Below are 22,538 nucleotides of genomic sequence, written 5' to 3'. Positions count from 1 at the left end.
TTCCAGCCAAAAATAAGGGTTAAAAATTTTTTTTCGCAAAAAGCAGAATCTGTTTGCTTAAATGGTACTTTATTAGCCATATTTTAATGATTTAGCATTAATTTTCGGCAAAACTTTTGTTGGAAGGCAATATTTGAAGAAACATTTTTCAAAATGGAGGATATCCTGAAAAAAAAAAAAACGCTCGTACATCTTAATATCAACAACAATATGGCTCAGGAAATAAACAATGAAAGTTTCAAGACAGTTGTTGACCATCTAAAGAGGGTCCTGACAACTTTTGAGTCATTGCTCTGAGGGAACGGTTTAGACATAGCTGTATAACTATATAGTTATGCTGGTTTTCATCAGAGTAAGTTACTGTTTTATTTCCAATGCTGTTACAGTAAGGTTACAGAAAGAAAGAAGATCTATCACTGGTCATTCAGCTTGTAGAAATTCTTACAATTAACAACCAACACAACCATATAATATAACTATTTAGATTTTTCATAGAACAGTGCCCTAGATGTAGTCTATTGCATTTTTTATTAAAACAAAGACCCTGTTGAAATCTGCTATCACTGCAGAAGTGTGTGTGGTTGGTGGAGGCCATAACACTGGAAAAGGACCGAAGAGAAAAAAACAGATGGGCGCTACTGGTTCAGCTAAATGTCTATCAAGCAGTAAATGTAACACGGGAAATGATCTGTCACCACACCAGCAGTACTAATGCAAAACATAACAGATAAGCAAAAAATTGATTTACAGATTCCCAGGTGACCGTGTGTCTTAAGATATGGTGGAGCTTACTTCCAATGTATGATAACTGAGTAAAAATTTAACAAAAGCTACAGAAAATATAACTGTTATAACAGACCTACAACAGAACTGGTGGACCCTGTTGATGAGTGATAAAGGCTGCCGATTTGGCATCATTTGCTCTTTACTCTGTGGGTTCGAAATATTCCTTAGGTGCAAAATTCTTTCACTATGTGGAACCAATCCAGCGGGCAAATGAAGGTTGGTGGTTCTACCCAGATGCCTGCCCGTGCCTGAAATAATGCAAGATTGGGCACCACCAGTCTTCCTCCATCAAAATAGCTGGTAAATGTAAGATTGGGCACCACAGGTCTTTATCCATCAGAATAGCTGGTAAATCTCCATGAACTTGTACCTCTGTCAGACTGACATTTAAGCCAACAAAAACAACAACAACTAACCTATTTTCTATCATCTCCTTGAGAGCATTTGCGGGTCTCTGAATTACTTCCCCTGCTGCAATACGATTGACAACTACCTCATCTAACCTCCGAATCATTCCCACACCAGCAGACATTTTCACTTTCTTAATCTACTGACATATATCCTCTGAAAGAAAGAAACATAGTTTTTTATTTCAAAACTGGTTGGCTAGGAAATTTAATAAGCTTTTTGTCATCCAAACCACTTTTGTAATACTGGTTTTGATAACAAAACTGGTTGTATTAAACATAGCTAGCTTCTACTCATTTGAAATAGTTCCTGCAGTAATGGATTTTATGAAAAAAATTGGTAATAAGAAATGCAAAATTATTTGCAGTTTCTGTAGGATGCATTATCACCAGTCCTGGTCCCAATCATTTAAAATAATAGCTTGTATGATCCTTAGATAATCCATTACTTATCTACATATGGAAACGGTGCTGAATCCATACAACATGCTTATTTAACCTATTCTTGACCATAGTAACACTGTTTGGTACCCTGCACTTACAAAGGGTCTCACAATAATGGAAAATGTTCAGCACAGAGTTACTGTACGTTTGTGCCATAATTGTGCAATCTTTGTTACAAAAAAAAAGATTCAAAGAATTAAGTTTTATTTCTTTTTTGGGCTTTACTGTGCTCCAACAAATTAAAACTTTTCACACTATTGTAAAGAAGAAATCATACAGATTTAATACAAGTCTTTAAAATAGCTGAAAATACTAAAGACATTCTATCAGTACAGATGGCATGTTTATATTTGCTGACTGTCAAACAAGAGGTCATAATTAAAAGTTAATAAAACTAAGGAGCTTGAAAACGTTTTGATTAAAAACAATATGCAAGTATAACAATTTGGTCAATTTTACTGTTATGGGTTTTTCAACCATCCTACAAGGTTTAAAGGCAATTTAATATATAGTTAACGGATTTTAAGACCTTGTCATTTTTGTGAATTTTCAAAAATCTAATAAATGCTATTGGTAATTTCTTCTTTTCTTTTTTTAACCATCCTACAAGGTTTCAAAGCCATATATGTAACGATGTTTTATTTTAATGATTTCACAGTATAATCTTTCATTTGTGAAAAGGCACATTTGAAATCTATAAGGATACCACTTAAAAATATGTAATTATGATGAAAATTAATCAACAGAACAATAAATATATTTAGCAGGAAATAATTTTTTGTCTACCATTTACTGACTAAAGTTAATTTTGGAACAAGATTTTGGCTTAGTTAATGTAAACAATTGGTGTAAAACAATTATGTGACTTTTCAGGGCACTAGACAACTTTTGGGGGCAGGTACCCATACTCTCAGGAAGAGGAATTTTTCGACATTTTAAGACGAAAAGGGGAAGTTTAAGCCATGTATATGTAACTACTTTTCACACTTATTAATACTGTTTTCAATCATTTCTAACTGATGTGACTATATTGCAACAGTAATCTTATTTAGAGGCACTATATAATATTAAAAGAAAGAGTTAATATCTATTTGTGTCAAACGACCTATCATCAGGGGAATTTTCTTCTGAGAAAGGGGAAAAAACATATTATTTTAGGAGGGGAATGGTACCCATATTCGGCCCCAAAAATGGCCAAACGAGTGCCCTGCTTTTCCTGGATAAAATTGGATTGTGAATCTTTTTTTACCTTATTCTCTATCTTCCAATACTGTCTAACCCTTTACAGGGACACAGACACTTTCATGTGCATCAAGCCACAAAGATTGTTAGTAGAAAAGGGTGAAGAGCAAGGTTATGGTGAAATGTGTTCAATGTTGCAAACAGCAGCATTGTACTGCTCAAAATTTGGAAGGAAGGGAATGTCAGGTGGAAGATTATTCCATAGGACTATAGTCCTCGGGGGAAAAAGGAGTACTTGTTGCAGAGATTAACCTGTAAGACAGTGGATGATAATGGCATAATTGCCTTGTTAGGTGGAAGAGATAATCTTCCATGTAGATTGCAACTAGTTGATTTGAGATTTTATACATAAGAGAGAGTCGGGAGTCAATGCGCCCGAGATCTAGCCCGTGCCATATTAGACAGTAAAGCATGTCAGTGACACTGGAGGTCCGGCCAAAGTAGGACATAGCACAATGCTCTGCCCATCTTTGGACCGCTTCTATTTGGTCTATTTGGGTTTGTGTGTATGGAGACCAGACTTAGGAGCTATATTCCAGCTGTGGTCTGACAAAATTCTGATATGCCATGGAAAGTCCATGGGGTTTGGAGTTAACGTTTATATTCCTGCAAAGGAAACCTATAGTTTGATTTGCCTTTTTGGTTGACCAATTTATGTGGACGTCCAACAAAAAATTGTTTTAAATATCCACACCAAGATATTTTGCGGAGGTGACAGGTTCTAGTAGTGTATTATGCAGGTAGTAATGTGAGGGAATTGGATGTTTCCTTCTTGTGATGTGGATAACTTGACACTTGGAGGGATTGAATTGCATATCCCAGCCCAACTCCCACTTTTCTAGTGTTTTAAGATCGTTTTGGAGGGTATTTGATTGCCTGACAGAGGTAAAATGACATGTATATTGCAGTGTCATCTGCAAACAGACACACTATTTTGTAGGTCATTTATATATGCAAGAAAGAGGAGGGGCCCAAGCATGGGCCCCCACGGAACTCCAGAAGAGACAGGTATGGGTTCTGAGCTGCAGCTGTGGCATTTAGTCAATTGTCCGTATTGCCCAGGTTGTCCCAAAGCTTGTACGGACAAGTGAAATTTGACCAGAATTTACTAAATAACTATCATACGGACAAGTACAAAATAGCAATTGACAAAAACAGATTTAGACACCTCTGTGAGCTTGTACCAAAGCATATGTATTTCTTTTCATCTGGGTAAAAAATCTAACTGTCTTAACTGACGCTTTTTTATATTCTGATGGTCATGTCCATTAAACACATATAACATCTCTAAAGCTGTTTTGTTTTAGCTACTTCTTTTACGTCTAATTGTTTTGATTAGAGTCCACTTAATTACACTGCCTTGCTATACGAGCACGCTTTTGTAGAACAGTGGCAGTGTTGGCTTTAAGTCTGAGAGGTCCTGGGTTCGATTCTCAGTTACTGCTGAAATATTTTCTGTCAGTTATATGTCCATATATTTACAGAATGACTGTAAAAGACCTGATATACAGTGTAACTTCCGAAAACCGGACCTTCTGAAAACTGGAAACCTTTGAAAACCGCAAGAAAGTCAAGGTCCCGTTTCTTTCTGTTCTTATTTCTATATATTTTAACCTCTGAAAACCGGAATTTCCGAATTCTGAAAACCGGACGATTTTTGAAGCACCGTTCATATTTTAACACTAAAATTGACTTCTGAAAACCGAACAGCGATATATTTACTGGATTAAAAGTGTCACCCGATAATCCAGAAACGCTGTCAACTTGTTCTTTTGTTTATTTATTAGCAGTGCGCGTTTATTTTTACACGCTATGTAATCACAATGATCATTTGATGCAAAAGTAAGGAAGTAATTAGCGATTATTTTCATTTGCATTCAGTTTATGAAAACATGATTAATTAAATATCTTATCTGTTAAAAACTTTCTTATTGTTTGAACAAAAGAAAGCTAGATGTTTTAAATGATTCGTTACATCGATTAAACTATACATTATCAACATTAATTAAAATTTAATGTTGACGAACTCGGGACTCTAAAGATGGTAATTTAAATGTAAGTGGAAAATGTTTGCGTAAATGCTATTATTAAAGTTCTGTTGTTTCTTTTTAAACTTGTTATTTATGTATTTATTATCCTTAATGTTTGTAAATAATTAATTAATTATCGAATTAATTAATAAAATAAGATGAAATAGAAAAATTAAAAAGGATAAAAATCTTCTTCATCCTACGTGTAAAAAACATAACTCATGTGCACTACGTCCACTTTGCCTACAAACTTTCAAACTTCTGAATTCCGGAAACTTCCAAAAACCGAACTTTAAGGCTGGTCCGGAGGTCGTTCGGTTTTCGGAAGTTACACTGTATATATTTTTATGATAAGGCCATAATTAAAAAATTGTTTGTTTGCAGTGCTCCGACCCAGATTTTTAGGAGTGGGTAGGTAGGTAGGGATTTTTTTTTTTTTTTTTTTTTTTTTTGTAAAGTCAGTGTATCAGTGTACACAGATTTTCTCAGCAGACATTGAAACATATTCATGATTTTCAGAGAGTAAGAACATACATGGCAGACAAATTCTACAAGGAATTTCACAGAGCACAAACTTGCATGTAGACATTTATTAAACTAGATCTTTCATTTTATAATTAATCAAAATTGAAACTGAATGACAGTACTTTGGATATAGACCAAGAATGCAACGATCTGGACACTCCGAACCCTCATTCCTTAAAACCTTTTACAGGACACTTGTTCTGACTTCATGCAGATGCTGTCAGACCCTTTGTGTATGAAATAATGGCCTTTATTGCATTTTGGTCTAAGTTTTGAGTACTCAAATGTCATCAATCTGGATACAGAAAGAGACAGAAGGTTTATAATGACCTCACTGCAGGCCTAAACTGTCCAACCTGTTTTTGGCGAGATGGGGGTGCGGAAGGTAGGCAAAGAAGAATGTTTGCTGCCATCCCCCGGAAATGTTAAAAATATATCAATGAAATTGTGGCCTCTGTTACATCTCTTGACAGGAATGAAATAGCGGCCTCAGTTACAGTTTTTGACAGGAATGAAATAGTGGCCTCTATTACATCTTTTGACAGTAATGAAAGGGCGGCCTATGCTACCTCTATTAATGAAATAGTGGCCTTTTTTACCTTTTTTGATGATAGAAATGAAATGGTGCCCTCTGTTTACATCTTTGGTAGGAATGAAAATAATAGTGGCATCTGTTACATCTTTTGATTGGAATGAAATGATGGCCTGTGTTTCATCTTTGTTAGGAATGAAATGATGGCAACTGTTACATTTTTGCTAAATTTTTTCATGCACTGATATTATTTGTCTGGACACAGGAAGTGTTGTTGCATATGAAATCCACATTCCAGTCCAAAATTTGGCAGAAGGTAGAATATCGAATTCCAGAATATTTTTCAAATACAAGTTTGAAATGGTGGGTTCTGATACATGTTCAACTTTGTTAAATAAAGGTAGCTTCTCGGACAATTCTGGGCAGGGGAGCAGCATATAGGCCTCCCAACCCCTCCACCCCAACCCTTTGAATACAGGTCTATGTAGAAGAGGGTGATTGTGACCACCTTTGGAGCTTCTCATGCTTAATATTTAGTCTCCATTTTAGTGAAAATTAAGGCTTTAAAATTGAAAGGCTTCACTTTTAAACACAAGCTGAAGTATGTCAAATTATGATTTAGTTCCTTTAAGTAAGGAACAAGAAACGAAGTTCACAGCACTTAAATTGCAAATCCATAAATCATCTCAGTCCTTTTAAATCAAAGTGTATTAGGTAATACACAAATTGTACTTGTAGCATTAGGTCAAATTACATCACACCCATCACAGCATTTAGCTGTCAAACTGCTTTCTTTCATCTTACATCAAAGGCCAAATGCCGATTCCCATCTTTCCTTTGAACTTAGCCGACAAGTGCCAGTGTATTTTTCAAGATGTTTATGCAATTTTGTCACCAAATGTGTCGGATAAAACTGGAATTTTAAAGTTAAATCATGTTTGCAAGGAAAGGAAAATTAGGATTTACAAAAAAAATCGAGGTATGTGGCTTTATTACGTGTTCGAACAAGGTCTCAATTAATACATAAAAATGTGAATAGTTTAAATATCATTCAAGTTGCGGATTATTCTGGTGCATGATCAAAAATTCAGATGTCTGTTTAATTTATAAACTTTTAATCAGAATAATTTTTTAGACCGTGGTCATGTTGACTGACTCATTGGTCAGGTCCGTGGCATTGTGTCAGACGACATTGTTTATTAAAAGAACCAGTTCAACTTGGGATTTACGAACACGAACCGACACAAACAGGTCATATACCGCCGAAACTTTTGTTGATGGGAAAATTGTTTATCAAATATACATACGGTAGGTCACCGAAATATACATACGGTAGGTCACCGTAAAACTATGTGAGAAAGACTAAGTAAAGATGTCTGAGCGACTTTCTCACTCCCCTTATGAAAAACCTTCCCTATTGTCAGTGTGTGGTCAGTTTATGTCCAGTGTGTTTCCAGTCAATAATACTCTTAAATCCAGTTACTTGCCAGCCTATTTCCAGAGCTGACAATAAACTGATCCAGTGTGTTGCCACTTAATAACCATCATGTGTCCATGTGCTTGTCAGCTGATTTCCAGACCTGAAAACCAGCTGTAAAATTTAACTTCCAGTCTGCTGTCAGTTTATATACAGTTTGTTGTCAGTGATGTTTGTAATGACGTTTTAACAAAATTTCATTGATTTTTCATATAAAACTATTTGAAGGAGCTAAATTATATAGAGGTATCTGGAAATAAACACTGACAACAATCTGGCAACAAACTGGTATGCAATGTCAATCTGACAACACACTGGATACACAACTGACAACAAGCGGCTTTTTGGACTTTCCAGTCTGTTGTCCTTGTATTGTCAGTGCACAGCCAGTCAACTGGAAATATTTTTCTGACAACACACTGGCATATTGCCAGTGTGTTGTCATTGTATTGTCAGTGTATAGTCAGTCACAACATGCCAGGCTCTCTTACATGGACAAGAGAAACACTTTAGCAAACTGGAATCATTATTTAAAGTTTTAACTAAATTCCTTTATGCAGTACAAAGTTATGAGCACTTATACATGAGTGTTTTTTTGTTTCGGGTTTTAACGCCGTTTTTCAACAGTATTTCAGTCATGTAACAGTGGGTATACATTAGTGTGGCAGATGGACTAGTTTTGTTTGTTTGTTTTGGGTTTAATGCTGTTTTTCAACAGTATTTCAGTCATGTAACAGGGGGCAGTTAACCTAACCAGTGTTCCTGAATTCTGTACCAGTATAAACCTGTTCTCTGTAAGTAACTGCCAACTTCCCCACATGAATCAGAGGTGGATGACTAATGATTTCAGACACAATGTCATTTATCAAATAGTCACAGAGAACATAAGCCCTGTCCTAAGATCGAACTCGCGACCCCATGTTCCGTAGATCGACGCTCTACCTACTGAGCTAAAGATGGACTAGTATCCCAATATATCGCTTACTACTCAGTGTTACTAATTTTTTTTATTTCCCCCTAGGTAAAATTGTCTTTATTACCATTGTATTGTCATAGCATTGTCAGTGTATGGGAAGTTTGTTTCCAGTTTAGTGTCAGTATATATTTTTTTTCTATTTATCCTTATTAATGTTTAAAATATGAATTTTAATGTGACTTAAAACCTTCATTTTACTTGTGACTCAATTTTAATACAAATTCAGATTTGCAATATTTCAGTTAGCAATAATATAACATTGAAACCAAAGGAAATGGTAAATCTGCAAGTTTAATTTTACAGGGTAGCGAAAATACATGACTTTTAAAATTTCTGTATCTCTTTAGCAAAAATACTTGTTGCGGACAGAATCTGTGTTACAATGAAAACAAGTAACTGTAAAATGATGAAAAAGTACCTTTACAATGTGCCCATCAGTGCTGGAAAACTATTGAAAACTGAAAATAGTTTTGGAGGGAAAAATGCAACACTTGGCCATTTTGATAAGGTGTCTTGTAATATTTGTTCTGCTGTGAAAATTGCTAAGATGGGTATATTGCCAGTGTATTGCCATTGTGTAGCCAGTGCATTGTCAGAATCTGCTCTGAGTAAATTTATATCCAATGTACTGTCAGACAGACAGACAGCCAATCCATACAATATTGTCACTTATGTAATTTTTATCTCAATTATTCAAAGAATAGAAGTTATTGGACATGCCCCTATGTTGTTTTTTTTTACAAAATTATAGATTGAAACTAATTACACACTTGTTCAATGGCATGACCTGATATGTACGAAGCAGGTCCCATAACTATACTTTTTTCCAAAATTAAGCCCCTTTTTCCACATAGCATTTTTTGCTTAAGTTTTTGTATGCAAGCTGGTATCTCAGTACTCATTCAATTCGATTATAGAAACTATGTTTTTTATTTCCAGTTTCTTGCCATTTTCCTGCCAGATTTCTTCCAGACACTGGAAACAAGCTGACAATATTGTCAGTGTGTTTACATGCTGATTGTTATGAGCCAGTTTATTGTCATATAGTTTGCAGATTATTCCCAGAAACTGGAAATAATATGGAAATAGTGTCCATATTATTTTCAGCTAAACTTTTTTTCTTGGAAGTTTGTTCCCATATAGGAGTCAGATTATTTCCAGTTACCTTTTTTTTTTGACAGACTGTTGCCAGATCATTGACAGTTACCTTGCAGCTTAATGCCAGCTTGTTTCCATATTTCATTTTCGTAAGGGTCGGATCGGAACTTGTGACTTCCGAAACACGTGCGAAGATGGCAATATGGTCGCGTACACTAAACGTTGAATGATCTGCTGTATATCAAAATACGAAAAGGAAAACGTCTGCTGAAAATGCATTTTGCATCAGAAAGGATCAAAACATATATAAAAAAAATGCCCCCCTGAACTGCCTAAAAATTTTTTTGGGTCGGGACGATTTTGATGGGTCGGTCGGAGCACTGCAAACAAACAAATTTTTAATTATGGCCTAATTTTGAACCAGCATTGGCAGCAGAGACTGACTTATTTTCTGCTCTTCTTCTTCTTCTATGATAATGGCCTCGTTCAATTACTGATACATTATGGCCTTGCGTGGGGGGTTAAAAAGTGAAAGACTATCAGGTTTCCCAAGCTACACAGTCCACCTAGTACTCCTTGACAGCTGGTGATAAAAAAGGTGCAAAACCTAACACCTGAAAGCCCTAAATATAAAACATGTACATACATAAGCTGTTGTGCAGGAAAAGAGAAATATTAGTAGGGTTAAAAACAGGATAAAAGCAAGTATATATTATAGTAATTATGGTTGGAGCATAGATGCAGCCAGTGCTGATTTGAATCCGAAGATTGTTTCAGCACTGGCTACATGAGATGGTAAGATGTTCCACCCTACCACAGTTTTGGGGAAGAAGAGTATTTGTAGTAGTCAACTGTGGTAGAAGGTATTTGCAGAGCTAAGTGATGGTAATGTCTAGATTGTCTTGTGATTGGAGCGAAATATTGTTTAGGATCGACATCAACATGATTATGAATTACCGTATAAGTACTTTTTTCTGCGGGAACTTTATTTCTGCGTTTTTTGCGGGTGTCAGTAAGACTGCAGATTTAAAATCCGCAGAAAATTTTGCCCTAACATGCTATGAAAGGACGACCAAGGTCGCCATTGTAATCCGGTTAAGTATAAGGTAATGTCCGATAGCGTTATCGGCTTTTGTCCCGCATGTAGCCTAAAGCAGAAGAACTAAGTTGAAAATTAAGTTGAAAATGGTAATATAATAGAACATGTTATTATTGTTTTGCTTTTGAAGACAGTATTCACACAACCGTGTTGTTTGTTTTTTTTAGTTTTTTTTTGGTGACAAACGCCAATTTACGGCTGTATTTGCTGGAACCCTTCAAGGTGAGTTTTTTTTTTTAACTGTCAAAATAACAACAAAGTATGTATCTTTCTATCTGAAATTAATGAAACAAAGTTGAATACAAAACCGCAGAAATAAATTCCATCAACGTGAGAAGAAAGACACCGCAGAAATAAGGTACGCAGAAATTTAATACCCCCTCATTTTTGAAAAATCGCAGAATTTGGAGCCCGCAGAAATAAGTACTTATACGGTAAAACCAACCTACTATATTTCCTTCTGGATTGGAGGGAATTTCATTTAAATTTGTTAGGATATTTGTGACTGTGCCCGGGGTCTTGCTATAATTATTTACTACAAATCTTGCAGCTTGCCTCTGAATGTTTTCTAATTTATCTATATCCTTCTAATGATAAGGATCCCAAACACTGGAACAATACTCTAAAGTTGGTCTAACAATGGTGTTATAGGCAGCTGTTTTGGTACTACTCATAGCAGAATGTATATTACATTTTAATAAACCAAGACTGTGACATGCTTTACTAGATATTTTGTTTATATGAGTGGACCAAGATAAGTCAGATGTTACTTCTACACCTTGGTAAGTAACTTGACTGACAACAGACAGAGGCTGACCATGTAAGGTATAGACAGCTATATGTCATGACAGCAGAAACACGACAACTGGTGTCTCACCATTAAAACATAACCCTGAAAGTATTCCCAGTGACAAACATATTCTGGAAACAGTATGCTAATCAACCTGTCAATTTCTTGATTACTGTTGTGTGCCAGGTGTAGGCTACATTTTTTGAGCTCCTGTATCTTTGTGATTTAAAGACAGTAATGTTATACTTGTTTTACAATCTTGCAATTTGGAGTATGATCAATGACGTAACCATGATTGGATTTATATTCATTTTATGTGGATTGAATTTGTGTTTTTTTGGATTTTAATAACAGTTTTAGACATTTATATTTTGAATTTTCATCTCAGTACACTTGCCCTGGAGCAATCATGACTGTGAGTGAACACTTGTTTTTCAATGTGAAACAATCAGTGACTGCCTGGGGTATTAAACCTGATCCTTTTGTACTGACACAGCTAAAACATCTCGGGATTTTGCAATACAGACAATACAGAGGGAAAAGGGGCAGTCAAAATACTATAAGAAGGGTATAGGACAAAAACCAAGGTGTGAACCAGAAACATCTCCGAACGTTAACGCAGCAAATATCAACTGTCTCCCTGCCGAAACGATTTCCAAATCTGAACAATTCTAAATATGTACAGAATATTATTAAGATAAATTGTGAAAGTCATCCATTGGTCAAGTCACAGAAAAAAGTTAAGTGTGTTCCTTAAATTCCAGATCTGTGAAAAACAAAACCTTATATCCCTCTCTGACTACATTCTCTCAAATGATTTTGACATTGTTGCCATCACCGAGACATGGCTTGGCAGGTTTATAGACAAAATCTGCATCAGTGAACTAACGCCAACAGGTTATAGGCTAAAGCAGGTTCCTCAACGTTGAAATTTGCAGGGAGGTTGCGTCGCAATCATATATAAGGCTGCCATTGAACTCTGTCTTGTTGCTTCAACCGGTGAAGGGGACTTCTTGACATTTGAGTACATTGATAGTAAAATTCTTATAAATGGGTACTCCATGCAACTAGCAGTAATATACAGACCACCACCATCTAAGAAGAATGGACTTAGTACTCAAGATTTTCTTGAAAAGGAATGGCCTAATTTTCTGTCCAAATATGCAACAACTGACAAAAGCATTATTATTGTTGGGGACCTGAATTTTCATCTTGATCTACCTAATGATCGTGAAACTGCAAAATTTAACAGTTGTCTTGAGACCTATGGTATGCATCAGCATGTACTTGAGCCCACCCATGTTGCAGGACACATTCTTGATGTAGTGATTACGAGAGACAATGATGATATCATCTCAAACGTTGAAGTCGTCGACCCTGGACTTACTCTAACGGGAAGCTTACACGTGATCATTTTGCTGTTTCATTCAATGCACATGCATCAAAACCAGCACCTACCAGAAAAACAGTGACTTTCAGAACAAGAGGGCCAAAATGGCCCTATATCGCTCACCTGTTATCATTGCACTTAAGGACAAGAAGGTCAAAAAATCATAATCAAGATCAATCAAAAGAATTATTAGAAAATACAGTTGAAATTTTCTTAAAGTTACTTCAAATAAAATTATTTTCAAATCAGGCCAGTAGTTTCATGCCCGAAGGATTACATCAGAGGAGGTTAGGAGGAAAATTTTGACTGATGAAGCCCAAAGGACCTGAACAACAAAGAGAAGAAATTAAAAGTAAATCTAAGTCCTCAGAAAAAATATCTAAAAAAATCAAATCATAAATGAAGCTGCTATTGTGCAGACAAGGTAAAAATAGCTAAGTTTGGCCCTTTCAGGGGCAATAACTCTGGAACAAATAATGGGATCTGGCCGGTTCAAGAAAGGAACCAAGATCTTATTGTGACAAAAGTTTTGTGCAAGTTTGATTAAATTCAAATCATAAATGAAGCTGCTATTGTGCAGACAATGTCAAAATAGCTAATTCAGGCCCTATCAGGGGCCATAACTCTGGAACCCATAATGGAATCTGGCCATTTCAAGAAATGAACCAAGGTCTTATGGCGATACAAGTTGTGTGCAAGTTTGGTTAAAATCAAATCATAAATGAAGCTGCTATTGTGCAGACAATGTCAAAATAGCTAATTCAGACCCTATCAGAGGCCATAACTCTGGAACCCACAATGGAATCTGGCCCGTTCAAGAAAGGAACCAAGATCTTATGGAGATGCAAGTTGTGTGCAAGTTTGGTTAAAATAAAACCATAAATGAAACCACTATCGTGCAGACAAGAAATTGTTGACACACAAAAATAGCAAATTCTGGCCCTTTAAGGGGCAATAACTCTAGAACCCATGATGGAATCTGGCCAGTTTTCGAAAGGAACTGAGATATCATGCCAGTACAAGTTTTGTACAAGTTTAATTAAAATGGCTTGCAAAATGTGGTCTCTATCTTGTTCACAAGAAATTGTGGACGGACGGATGGACGAGGGACGAAGGGTGATCACAAAAGCTCACCCTGTCACTATGTTAAAAATGGGTTCTATCAATGTTAAAGCCTTCAAAAAGGACTTGAATTCTTTCAAATTTCTCGGCCAAGATGATGCAGTCACGGACCTGGATGAGATTGTGAATTCATTTAATAGTAATTTGACCTTACTTGTTGACAAGCACCCTCCCGTGAAAACAAAAACAATTGTTCTAAGACCCACATGTCCCTGGTTCAATGAGGAACTACATGATGCCAAACATCTAAAATGCAAGTTGGAGCGTAAGTGGCGAAGGACAAAACTGACCATTGATCACCAAATATACCGTGAGCAATGTGGAGTGGTAAACAAGCGGTTGAAGCACGTGTTAATTACTATTCAGAAAAAAATGAATCATGCGAGCGAGATCAAAAAAGCCTATATAAAGTAACCAAACATCTTCTTGGTAAGGTGAATAAAACAGTATTACCATCAAGTTCATCATCAAGGGAACTGGCCCAAGCGTTTAGTGACTTCTTTATCAATAAGACTGATAACATCCGGGATGGTATAAATGTCAAAAATCATTGTCAACAAGTACCATTGAATGAGGAGCAAACTGATCAAGTTAAACATCTTGAAGATTTTAGTCCAGCATCTAAAGAAGAGGTCAAACGTATCATCACCAAATCTGCTAAAAAATCATGTGAACTTGATCCCATCCCGACTTGGTTGCTCAAAGAATGCCTTGTCGAGCTCTTACAGCCATTGACAAAAATTATCAATTTGTCAATGGAACAAGCATATGTACCAAAGATGTTCAAAAGTTCTAGAATGAAGCCACTTTTAAAAAAGCAAGATCTTGATGTTGACATTCTAAAAAAACTACAGACCGGTATCAAACTTACCATTTGTTTCTAAAATACATGAAAAAGTGGTGGATGCATGTTTAGAGAACCATCTGTGCTTAAATGGCCTTCATGAAGAATACCAATCAGCTTACAGAAAATTCCATTCCACAGAAACTTCATTGCTTAAAGTCCAGAATGACATACTTCAATCTCTTGATATCATTTTGGTATTGCAGGCAAACCACTTGGGTGGGTGAAGTCTTATTTAGAAGAGTGCTACCAAACTGTCTGTATTGATGGTGTCAAACTCTGTCTTGATGAAATATAGTGTGCCACTGGGCTCAGTCCTTGGACCTAAGTTCTTTACCATGTACACAAAACCTGTTGGTGCAATTTGTGAGAATCATGGGCTCAATTATCATTTCTATGCTGATGATGGACAATTATATATATCTGTCATTTAAGCCAACAGAGTCTGTTACTAGAATTGAATCCTTACAACGAGTAGAACATTGTCTCAATGAAATAATCACCTGGATGAATAAAAACATGCTGAAACTGAATGCTGAAAAAACTGAAGTCACTGTCTTCACATCAAAACAAAATGAAAAACTCACTGATAACATTACAGTGAAAGTTGTTGAGTCTACCATAACACCGTCATCCAGCGTAAGAATCTAGGTGCAATCCTTGATTCGAAAATGGACACGGAAAAGCACATAAGTGCTGTATGTCAATCTTGTTATACACAGTTGCGTCAGATACAACATATAAGGGACTACATCACCTCCAATGCCACAAGGTGGCTAGTAAACTCCCTGGTTACCTCAAGTCTTGATTACTGTAATGGTCTTTTGTATGGAATTCCAAGGTCTTGTTTAATCAAACTTCAGAACGTTCAAAATGCAGCTGCATGTATAATTACGAGAACACGCCGTAACGAGCACATAACACCAGTGCTTAAAGAACTACATTGGATTCCTGTACCATACAGGATGGAGTTGAAGATCCTGACCCACACCTATGAAGCTCTTCATGATCATGCCCCTAAATACATCAAGGACATGCTTGATATATACAGACCTTCAAGAAATTTAAGATCACAAAATTCAAATTTACTTGTGCAAAAATCACGTACTGTAAAATACGGAGACAGAAGTTTCCGACATGCTGCACCAAGACTGTGGAATGCTCTACCTTTAAATATGACATAAGAAACTGTGGAACACTATCATCATTCACACAAGAGCTGTCACTAATGGTGACAAATGCCCCCGCAGCACCTTGACCTTTGACCTGGTGACCCAAAAGTCAGTAGGGGTGGTGTACTCAGTAAGTACTATCAGCATGTGAAGTTTGAAGGTCCTGGGTGCAGTGGTTCGCGAGTAAAATGCCTTCATGCAAAAAGTTAACATTGGCCCCTGTGACCCTGACCTTTGACCTGGTGACCCCAAAGTCAGTAGGGGTGGTGTACTCAATAAGTACTATCAGCAAGTGAAGTTTGAAGGTCCTGGGTGCAGTGGTTTGAGAGTAAAGTGCCTTCATGCAAAAAGTTAACGTTAGCCCCTGTGACCTTGACCTTTGACCTGGTGACCCCAGTCAGTAGAGGTAGTGTACTCGATAAGTACTATCAGCATGTGAAGTTTGAAGGTCCTGGATGCAGTGGTTCGCGAGTAAAGTGCCTTCATGCAAAAAGTTAACGTTGGCTTCTGTGACCTTGACCTTTGACCTGGTGACCCCCAAAGTCAATACGGGTGGTGTACTCAATAAGTACTATCAGCATGTGAAGTTTGAAGGTCCTGGGTGCAGTGGTTCGCGAGTAAAGTGCCTTCATGCAAAAAGTTAACGTTGGCTTCTGTGACCTTGACCTTTGACCTGGTGACCCCAAAGTCAGTAGGGGTGGTGTACTCAATAAGTACTATCAGCATGTGAAGTTTGAAGGTCCTGGATGCAGTGGTTCGCGAGTAAAGTGCCTTCATGCAAAAAAATAACGTTGGCCTCTGTGACCTTGACCTTTGACCTGGTGACCCCAAAGTCAATAGGGGTAGTGTACTCAATAAGTACTATCAGCATGTGAAGTTTGAAGGTCCTGGATGCAGTGGTTCGCGAGTAAAGTGCCTTCATGCAAAAAGTTAACGTTGGCCCTTGTGACCTTGACCTTTGACCTGGTGACCCCAAAGTCAGTAGGGGTGGTGTACTCAATAAGTACTATCAGCATGTGAAGTTTGAGGTCCTGGGTGCAGTGGTTCGCGAGTAAAGTGCCTTCATGCAAGAAGTTAATGTTGTGACGAACGGACGGACAGTTGAAAACTAATATGCCTCCCTTCGGCAGCATAAAAATCATTAAAAACACATTTATTTGTATAATACTATGGACAGTGACCATGCACATGTGTTAGTTGGACTATGATTTTGTCAGCTTACCAATCTTAATTCTTTTCTTAGTCTCTTTATGAATCGTATTTTAAACATTTCAGTGTTGTTTTCTGCGTAAACCTGTTTTAGATGTAGTGTTTAACCAGACAATTTGTGCTATTCATAGTTGCATATGCATAGATAAATTGCAAGTTCGATATTGTTTCAATTTTCATGTAGTAACCTGTGTTTAGCATTTAATCATTTTAAATATTATTTAATTGTTTTAAACACGTATCTTAATTTGCATAATTGATCCGTATCATTGTTACATTTTTATTACTATCTATTGTACATGTATGTTCATTCTATTGTTACGCACTTTTGAAGGTATATTCTTTTGTATGAAAAGAGTGCTATACAAATATGGTATAATAATAATTTCTGCTGAATTTGCAAGTGAAGGGAAATATCCCACAATACCTCTTTCGTAAAGAGTTAAAAGAATGGACATAACTCTGGGTCACACTAAAGTGCTGACGGCTATATATTACTGACGATATAATATGTATTGTGGCAATATTTCTGCCACGAGATAGCTAAATGTATTAGACTATGTGGGTAAATTATACCCCCACTTTTCACAGCACAGGGGTAAATAGTCAAATTACGCATTGACTGATGGGTAAATATACCATGTTTAATTTAAACAAAGATAATAATAAAGGAAAACATCAGCTGTATGTTTAATGATTATAATGTGTTTCAATTTAGTCAGTAAGACTGAACAGTGAGTCACAGTTTCTTCTATTTAAAAAAAGTGCCCCAAAGCGTACCCCTTTTGGGGTCTCGTCAAATATATCAGAAGCTGCAAGAAGCAAAAAATGATACTGTTGTTCGAAAAGGGATGAGGTATGTTTGCTGAAAAATTGGTCTAGTTTTGTTAACTTATTAACTAGCAGCATCAGAAAACGTGTTGGTTTTTTTTGTCTTGAAATAGCTCTTCAGCCAGTAGAGCGTAAAAAATAAAACAAACAAAATTCATGTTTAGTTAAACACCTCACTTTAACTGTCCGCTCTTCTTCAAATAACGCACCTTTCAATAGCAGACTTCTGATATTTTGGGCACCTCCTGAAGCTTAAACATTTCCAGTGCTGAACTGTGTGCAAAGGCTACACTTCAGACGAACCTACAACTAAAAGCCATGGAAAACTTGTCTTCAAACTATCAAGCGTAGCCCGATTTACCGTTAAATGTGCTTTTATCTTTTTAAATTAAAAATGTCCGCTATAAAATCGTCAATAATGGGCAACAGTAATGCTTTACTCGATACACATTTTTGCCCAAATAAAGTGTCGACTTTAAGTTGTTTAGAACAAGCCATGTAAAATAAGAAAATCCAAAAAATTGCTCCAGATGTAAACAACACGTAAGCGCTTGACCGTCAGACCAAAGTGTGCGGTGCATCCACACAACATAGATTAATCCTAGACTGGCATACAGGTTAGTTATTTATGGCCGCATTTATTGGTAACCAATCAGTTTATTTAGCGGAAGTTTGAATCAGCTGTTTACTTTTCTTATGCATAGAATTTTGGGTGTTTGCGTAAGTTCTACGGGGCTTGCATAAAATGTACGCAAGAAAATCAGACAGTGACTCGAGTGAGCATATCCCATTATTTTTTAAGGGTACGATATGCATTTACGCACACTATCTACTAATTATATTAGTATGGGTTTTTTCATAAATATGGCTCTAGGACTAAAACCTCAATCCACTCACGTGCTGGACCCCTGTGGTCCGTATATATAACAGATGCACATGCGTCAAGTGTTGGACGTGAAAATTTCTCGGAGAAGAATTTTATGCCTTTTTTAGTGTTTTATAGTGAAACAGGAGTGTTTTTAACAATTCTTCTTAAATATTTTAAAACATTAGTGTGACTTAAATGCGGAAAGACCATTATCTTCCAGAGGAATTCGTCTTTTTATCCAAATTTAGAACTTTTAAAGTTTTAGCAAGCGCATGTGTAATCGGCGCCATCTTGAATTTTATTTTTAACAATTTGATTTTTAATCACTGGCATCATTCATCATGTATTGGAGCAACCTCATAGTTTTATTTTTAACTGTCTTATCAAAATGCTGTGCTATAGAAGGACAAAATGCATGGAAAGCAGAATTAGAAGGCCACATGGTAGCGAGTACCCACCCACTATCCAGAACAGCCCATGCATATATTTTTGAATCTTACTAACTATGGAAACGTGAAAAGATGGAACATACCCTTTGTTTTTAAGCCAAATCTTAAATTCGTCAAACTGATATTAATCATAGCAGGGGATATTGAAAGTAACCCTGGGCCCACCAGAAGTTGTTGTAATCAATGTGATCGTATTGTCAAGAGGCTTGACAAGGCTGTACAGTGTGATGAATGTGATGAATGGTCACATGCTAAATGTGCAGGAATAAGTAATGATAAATATAAAGAACTACAGACTTCATCTGAAAATTGGTTTTGCAAAAACTGTGTATCTCCGTGTGGTATATGTACAGAGGGTGTCTATAATTCTGACCCCGCTATCAAGTGCGATGCATGTAAGGTATGGTTTCACAATTCTTGTGCCGTAGTGTCGGAAGCGGAATACATGGTAATACAGGCTACTAACTGCTCTTGGTCGTGTCCTGAGTGCAATGTAATTAATCTGTCGACATCTTTTTCAAGTTTTGCGTCTAGTGTTGAAACGAGAAATCAGTATGAAATACTCTCAGAAAGTAAAATAAATAACCAAAGACCACAAAAGAAAACTGTTAAGGCAAATTCCATAAAAATTGTTTCTATGAATGTAAATGGAATACGCGGAAAGAAATTAGAAATTCAATCATTTTTAGAGGTAGAAAGTCCAGATATTGTTGCTATACAAGAAACCAAAAATTGATTCATCAATTAGTACAAGTGAAATTATACCGGAAACATTGAACTATGACGTTTATAGAAATGACAGGAATCTACATGGGGAGGAACAATGCTACTTATTAAGACAACATTAAATTCAGCTCCGTTAGAATTTCTAGAAAATGAATCGGAATCTGTTTGGTCTAAAGTATCTCTGAATGGGAAAGATCACTACTTCGGAAGCTGGTACAGAGAACCAAGCTCACCAGTGGAACATATGAACTTGTTAAGAGAACAATTTCTTAAAATAAGGAGAAAGTTAAATCTATATATAATACCAAATATACACATACTCGGGGATCTGAACTTTAGGAAGATTGACTGGGAAAAGAAAATTAATAAAGAAACGGGGTCAAGCTTAAGTGATTGTGACGGCCAAATACTTATAGACATTTTAAATGAGAATAGTGCGGAGCAAGTTATTATGTTTCCAACCAGGGAAAATAATACTTTAGATTTGTTTATTACAACAACTCCTGACCAGATAAAGAACATTAATTCACCTGATAAATTTAGTGATCATGATGTTATTATGGGAACATTTACAAATTTTAAACCCTATAAAAAACAGCAAAAGAGAACATTTTTAGTTTACTCCAAAGGGGATTATAGTACAATGAGAGATGAAATGACTAATTTTTAGTAATGATAAATATTTTAATGGATATCAGAATGATCGTTGTGTAGAAAAGAACTGGAACCTATTCAAAACTGCAGTATTAGAATCTATAAAGAAAAACATTCCTAGCAAAAGAAGTAAGGGAGCGAAGTCAGTACCATGGATATCTAACAAGATTAAATCACTTATTAAAAAACGTAATCGTGTTCATTCAAGTTTTAAAAAAACAGGCAACACCAGACTGAAAAATAAATGGCAAAAAATTAGACTATCAGTAAAAAAAGAAGTAAAAACAGCGCATGATTCATACGTAAATAATCTTATCGGGGACATCAAGAGCGACTCGAAACCTTTTTGGAAGTATATTAATAGTAAAAAATCAGAAAAATCTGGAATTACTCCCTTAAAAACAGAAGATGGCAGGACAGTTGAATCTGATAGCGACAAAGCAAATGCATTGAATAGACAATTCACAAGTGTTTTTACAAAAACTGAATATTCATCAGTACCTGTATCTTTTAAGGATGGTAATGTTAAAATGGAAAACATAATAGTGACATCGAAAGGGGTAGAAAAACTTTTAATGGGACTAAATGTAAATAAGGCGATGGGACCTGATTCGTTACATCCAAGAGTGTTAAAAGAGCTCGGCCCAAGCATTGCAGATATTCTGGCACATCTATTTCAACAATCAATTAATGTAGGTAAAATACCGGATGACTGGAAAATGGCAAATATATGCCCATTATATAAAAAGAAGGATAAATCTTTACCCAGTAACTATCGCCCTGTATCATTGACTTGTATTTGTTGTAAAGTGCTAGAGCACATTATTTGTTCAAATTTGATGAAACATTTTGAAGCCCATAATATACTTAATAGTAGGCAACATGCATTTAGGAAACATCACAGTTGCGAAACACAACTAGCAACAGTGATTAACGACTGGGCATATTCAGTAGACAGAAACAAACAAGTGGATATTTTTATTCTGGATTTTGAAAAAGCGTTCGATACCGTGCCTCACGAACTTCTAAAATCTAAAATGCATAAATACGGTGTAAGACCCAATATTTTAAATTGGATTGACTCATTTCTGGTAAATTGCAGTCAGTGTGTAATTGTTAATGGTGAATCATCCAACGTATCATCAGTTCTATCTGGAGTACCACAGGGAACAGTGTTGGGACCTATCTTATTCTTAATACATATTAATGACATTTCTGATAATATTGCATCAAATATCAGGTTATTCGCAGATGATTGTGTGTGTTATCGGGAAATACTAACTGACAACGACTGCTTTGAATTACAAAAAGACATTGATAAATTAGGAGAGTGGGCAACAACATGGGGGATGAGATTTCAACCAGTGAAATGTAATATGATGACCTTATCTAGAAAAAAATCAATCATAAAATATCAATAACCCTTAAAAATACTCCCCTGGAATTTCTGAAGTCAATCAAATATTTGGGGGTTAATATAACATGTGATCTTACTTGGAATAAACATATTGAAGAAACGTGTAATAAAGCATACAGAACATTGGGATTATTAAGACGGAATCTACAGGCTTGTCCTCAGGATGTTAAACTTCAAGCGTATAAAGGTTTAATAAGACCAGTTTTAGAATATTCAAGTACAATTTGGGACCCACATCAACAATATTTACAAGAAAAAATCGAAGCGGTACAAAAACGATCAGCTAGATTCATCACATCAAACTACAACTTCGACCCAGGAAGCATGACCGGAATTTTAAATGATTTAAAGCTAAAACCTCTTAAGGAAAGAAGAAAACAGAGTCGTCTAATCTTATTCTGTAAAGGTTTAAATAACACCGCGTCAGTACCAGTGGACCATCTAGTTAAA

General features: G+C 36.1%; 1 protein-coding gene across 1 annotated transcript in view; it reads right to left on the bottom strand.

Moving 5' to 3' along the window:
* LOC123532148 (DNA mismatch repair protein Mlh1-like) overlaps nt 1-22,538 on the bottom strand; it is a 260,143-nt gene that overhangs the window by 236,998 nt on the left and 607 nt on the right. Inside the window, exon 2 of the mRNA XM_053518364.1 lies at nt 1,203-1,350. Within this exon, the coding sequence (XP_053374339.1) occupies nt 1,203-1,318 (116 nt within the window). The 5' untranslated portion in view covers nt 1,319-1,350. The remainder of the gene's footprint in view (nt 1-1,202; nt 1,351-22,538) is intronic.

The sequence above is a fragment of the Mercenaria mercenaria genome, chromosome 11 (assembly GCF_021730395.1).
Source record: "Mercenaria mercenaria strain notata chromosome 11, MADL_Memer_1, whole genome shotgun sequence".
Taxonomy (NCBI): domain Eukaryota; kingdom Metazoa; phylum Mollusca; class Bivalvia; order Venerida; family Veneridae; genus Mercenaria; species Mercenaria mercenaria.
Note: the sequence above shows the minus strand (reverse complement) of the source record. Positions and strands in the feature narration are given on the sequence as shown.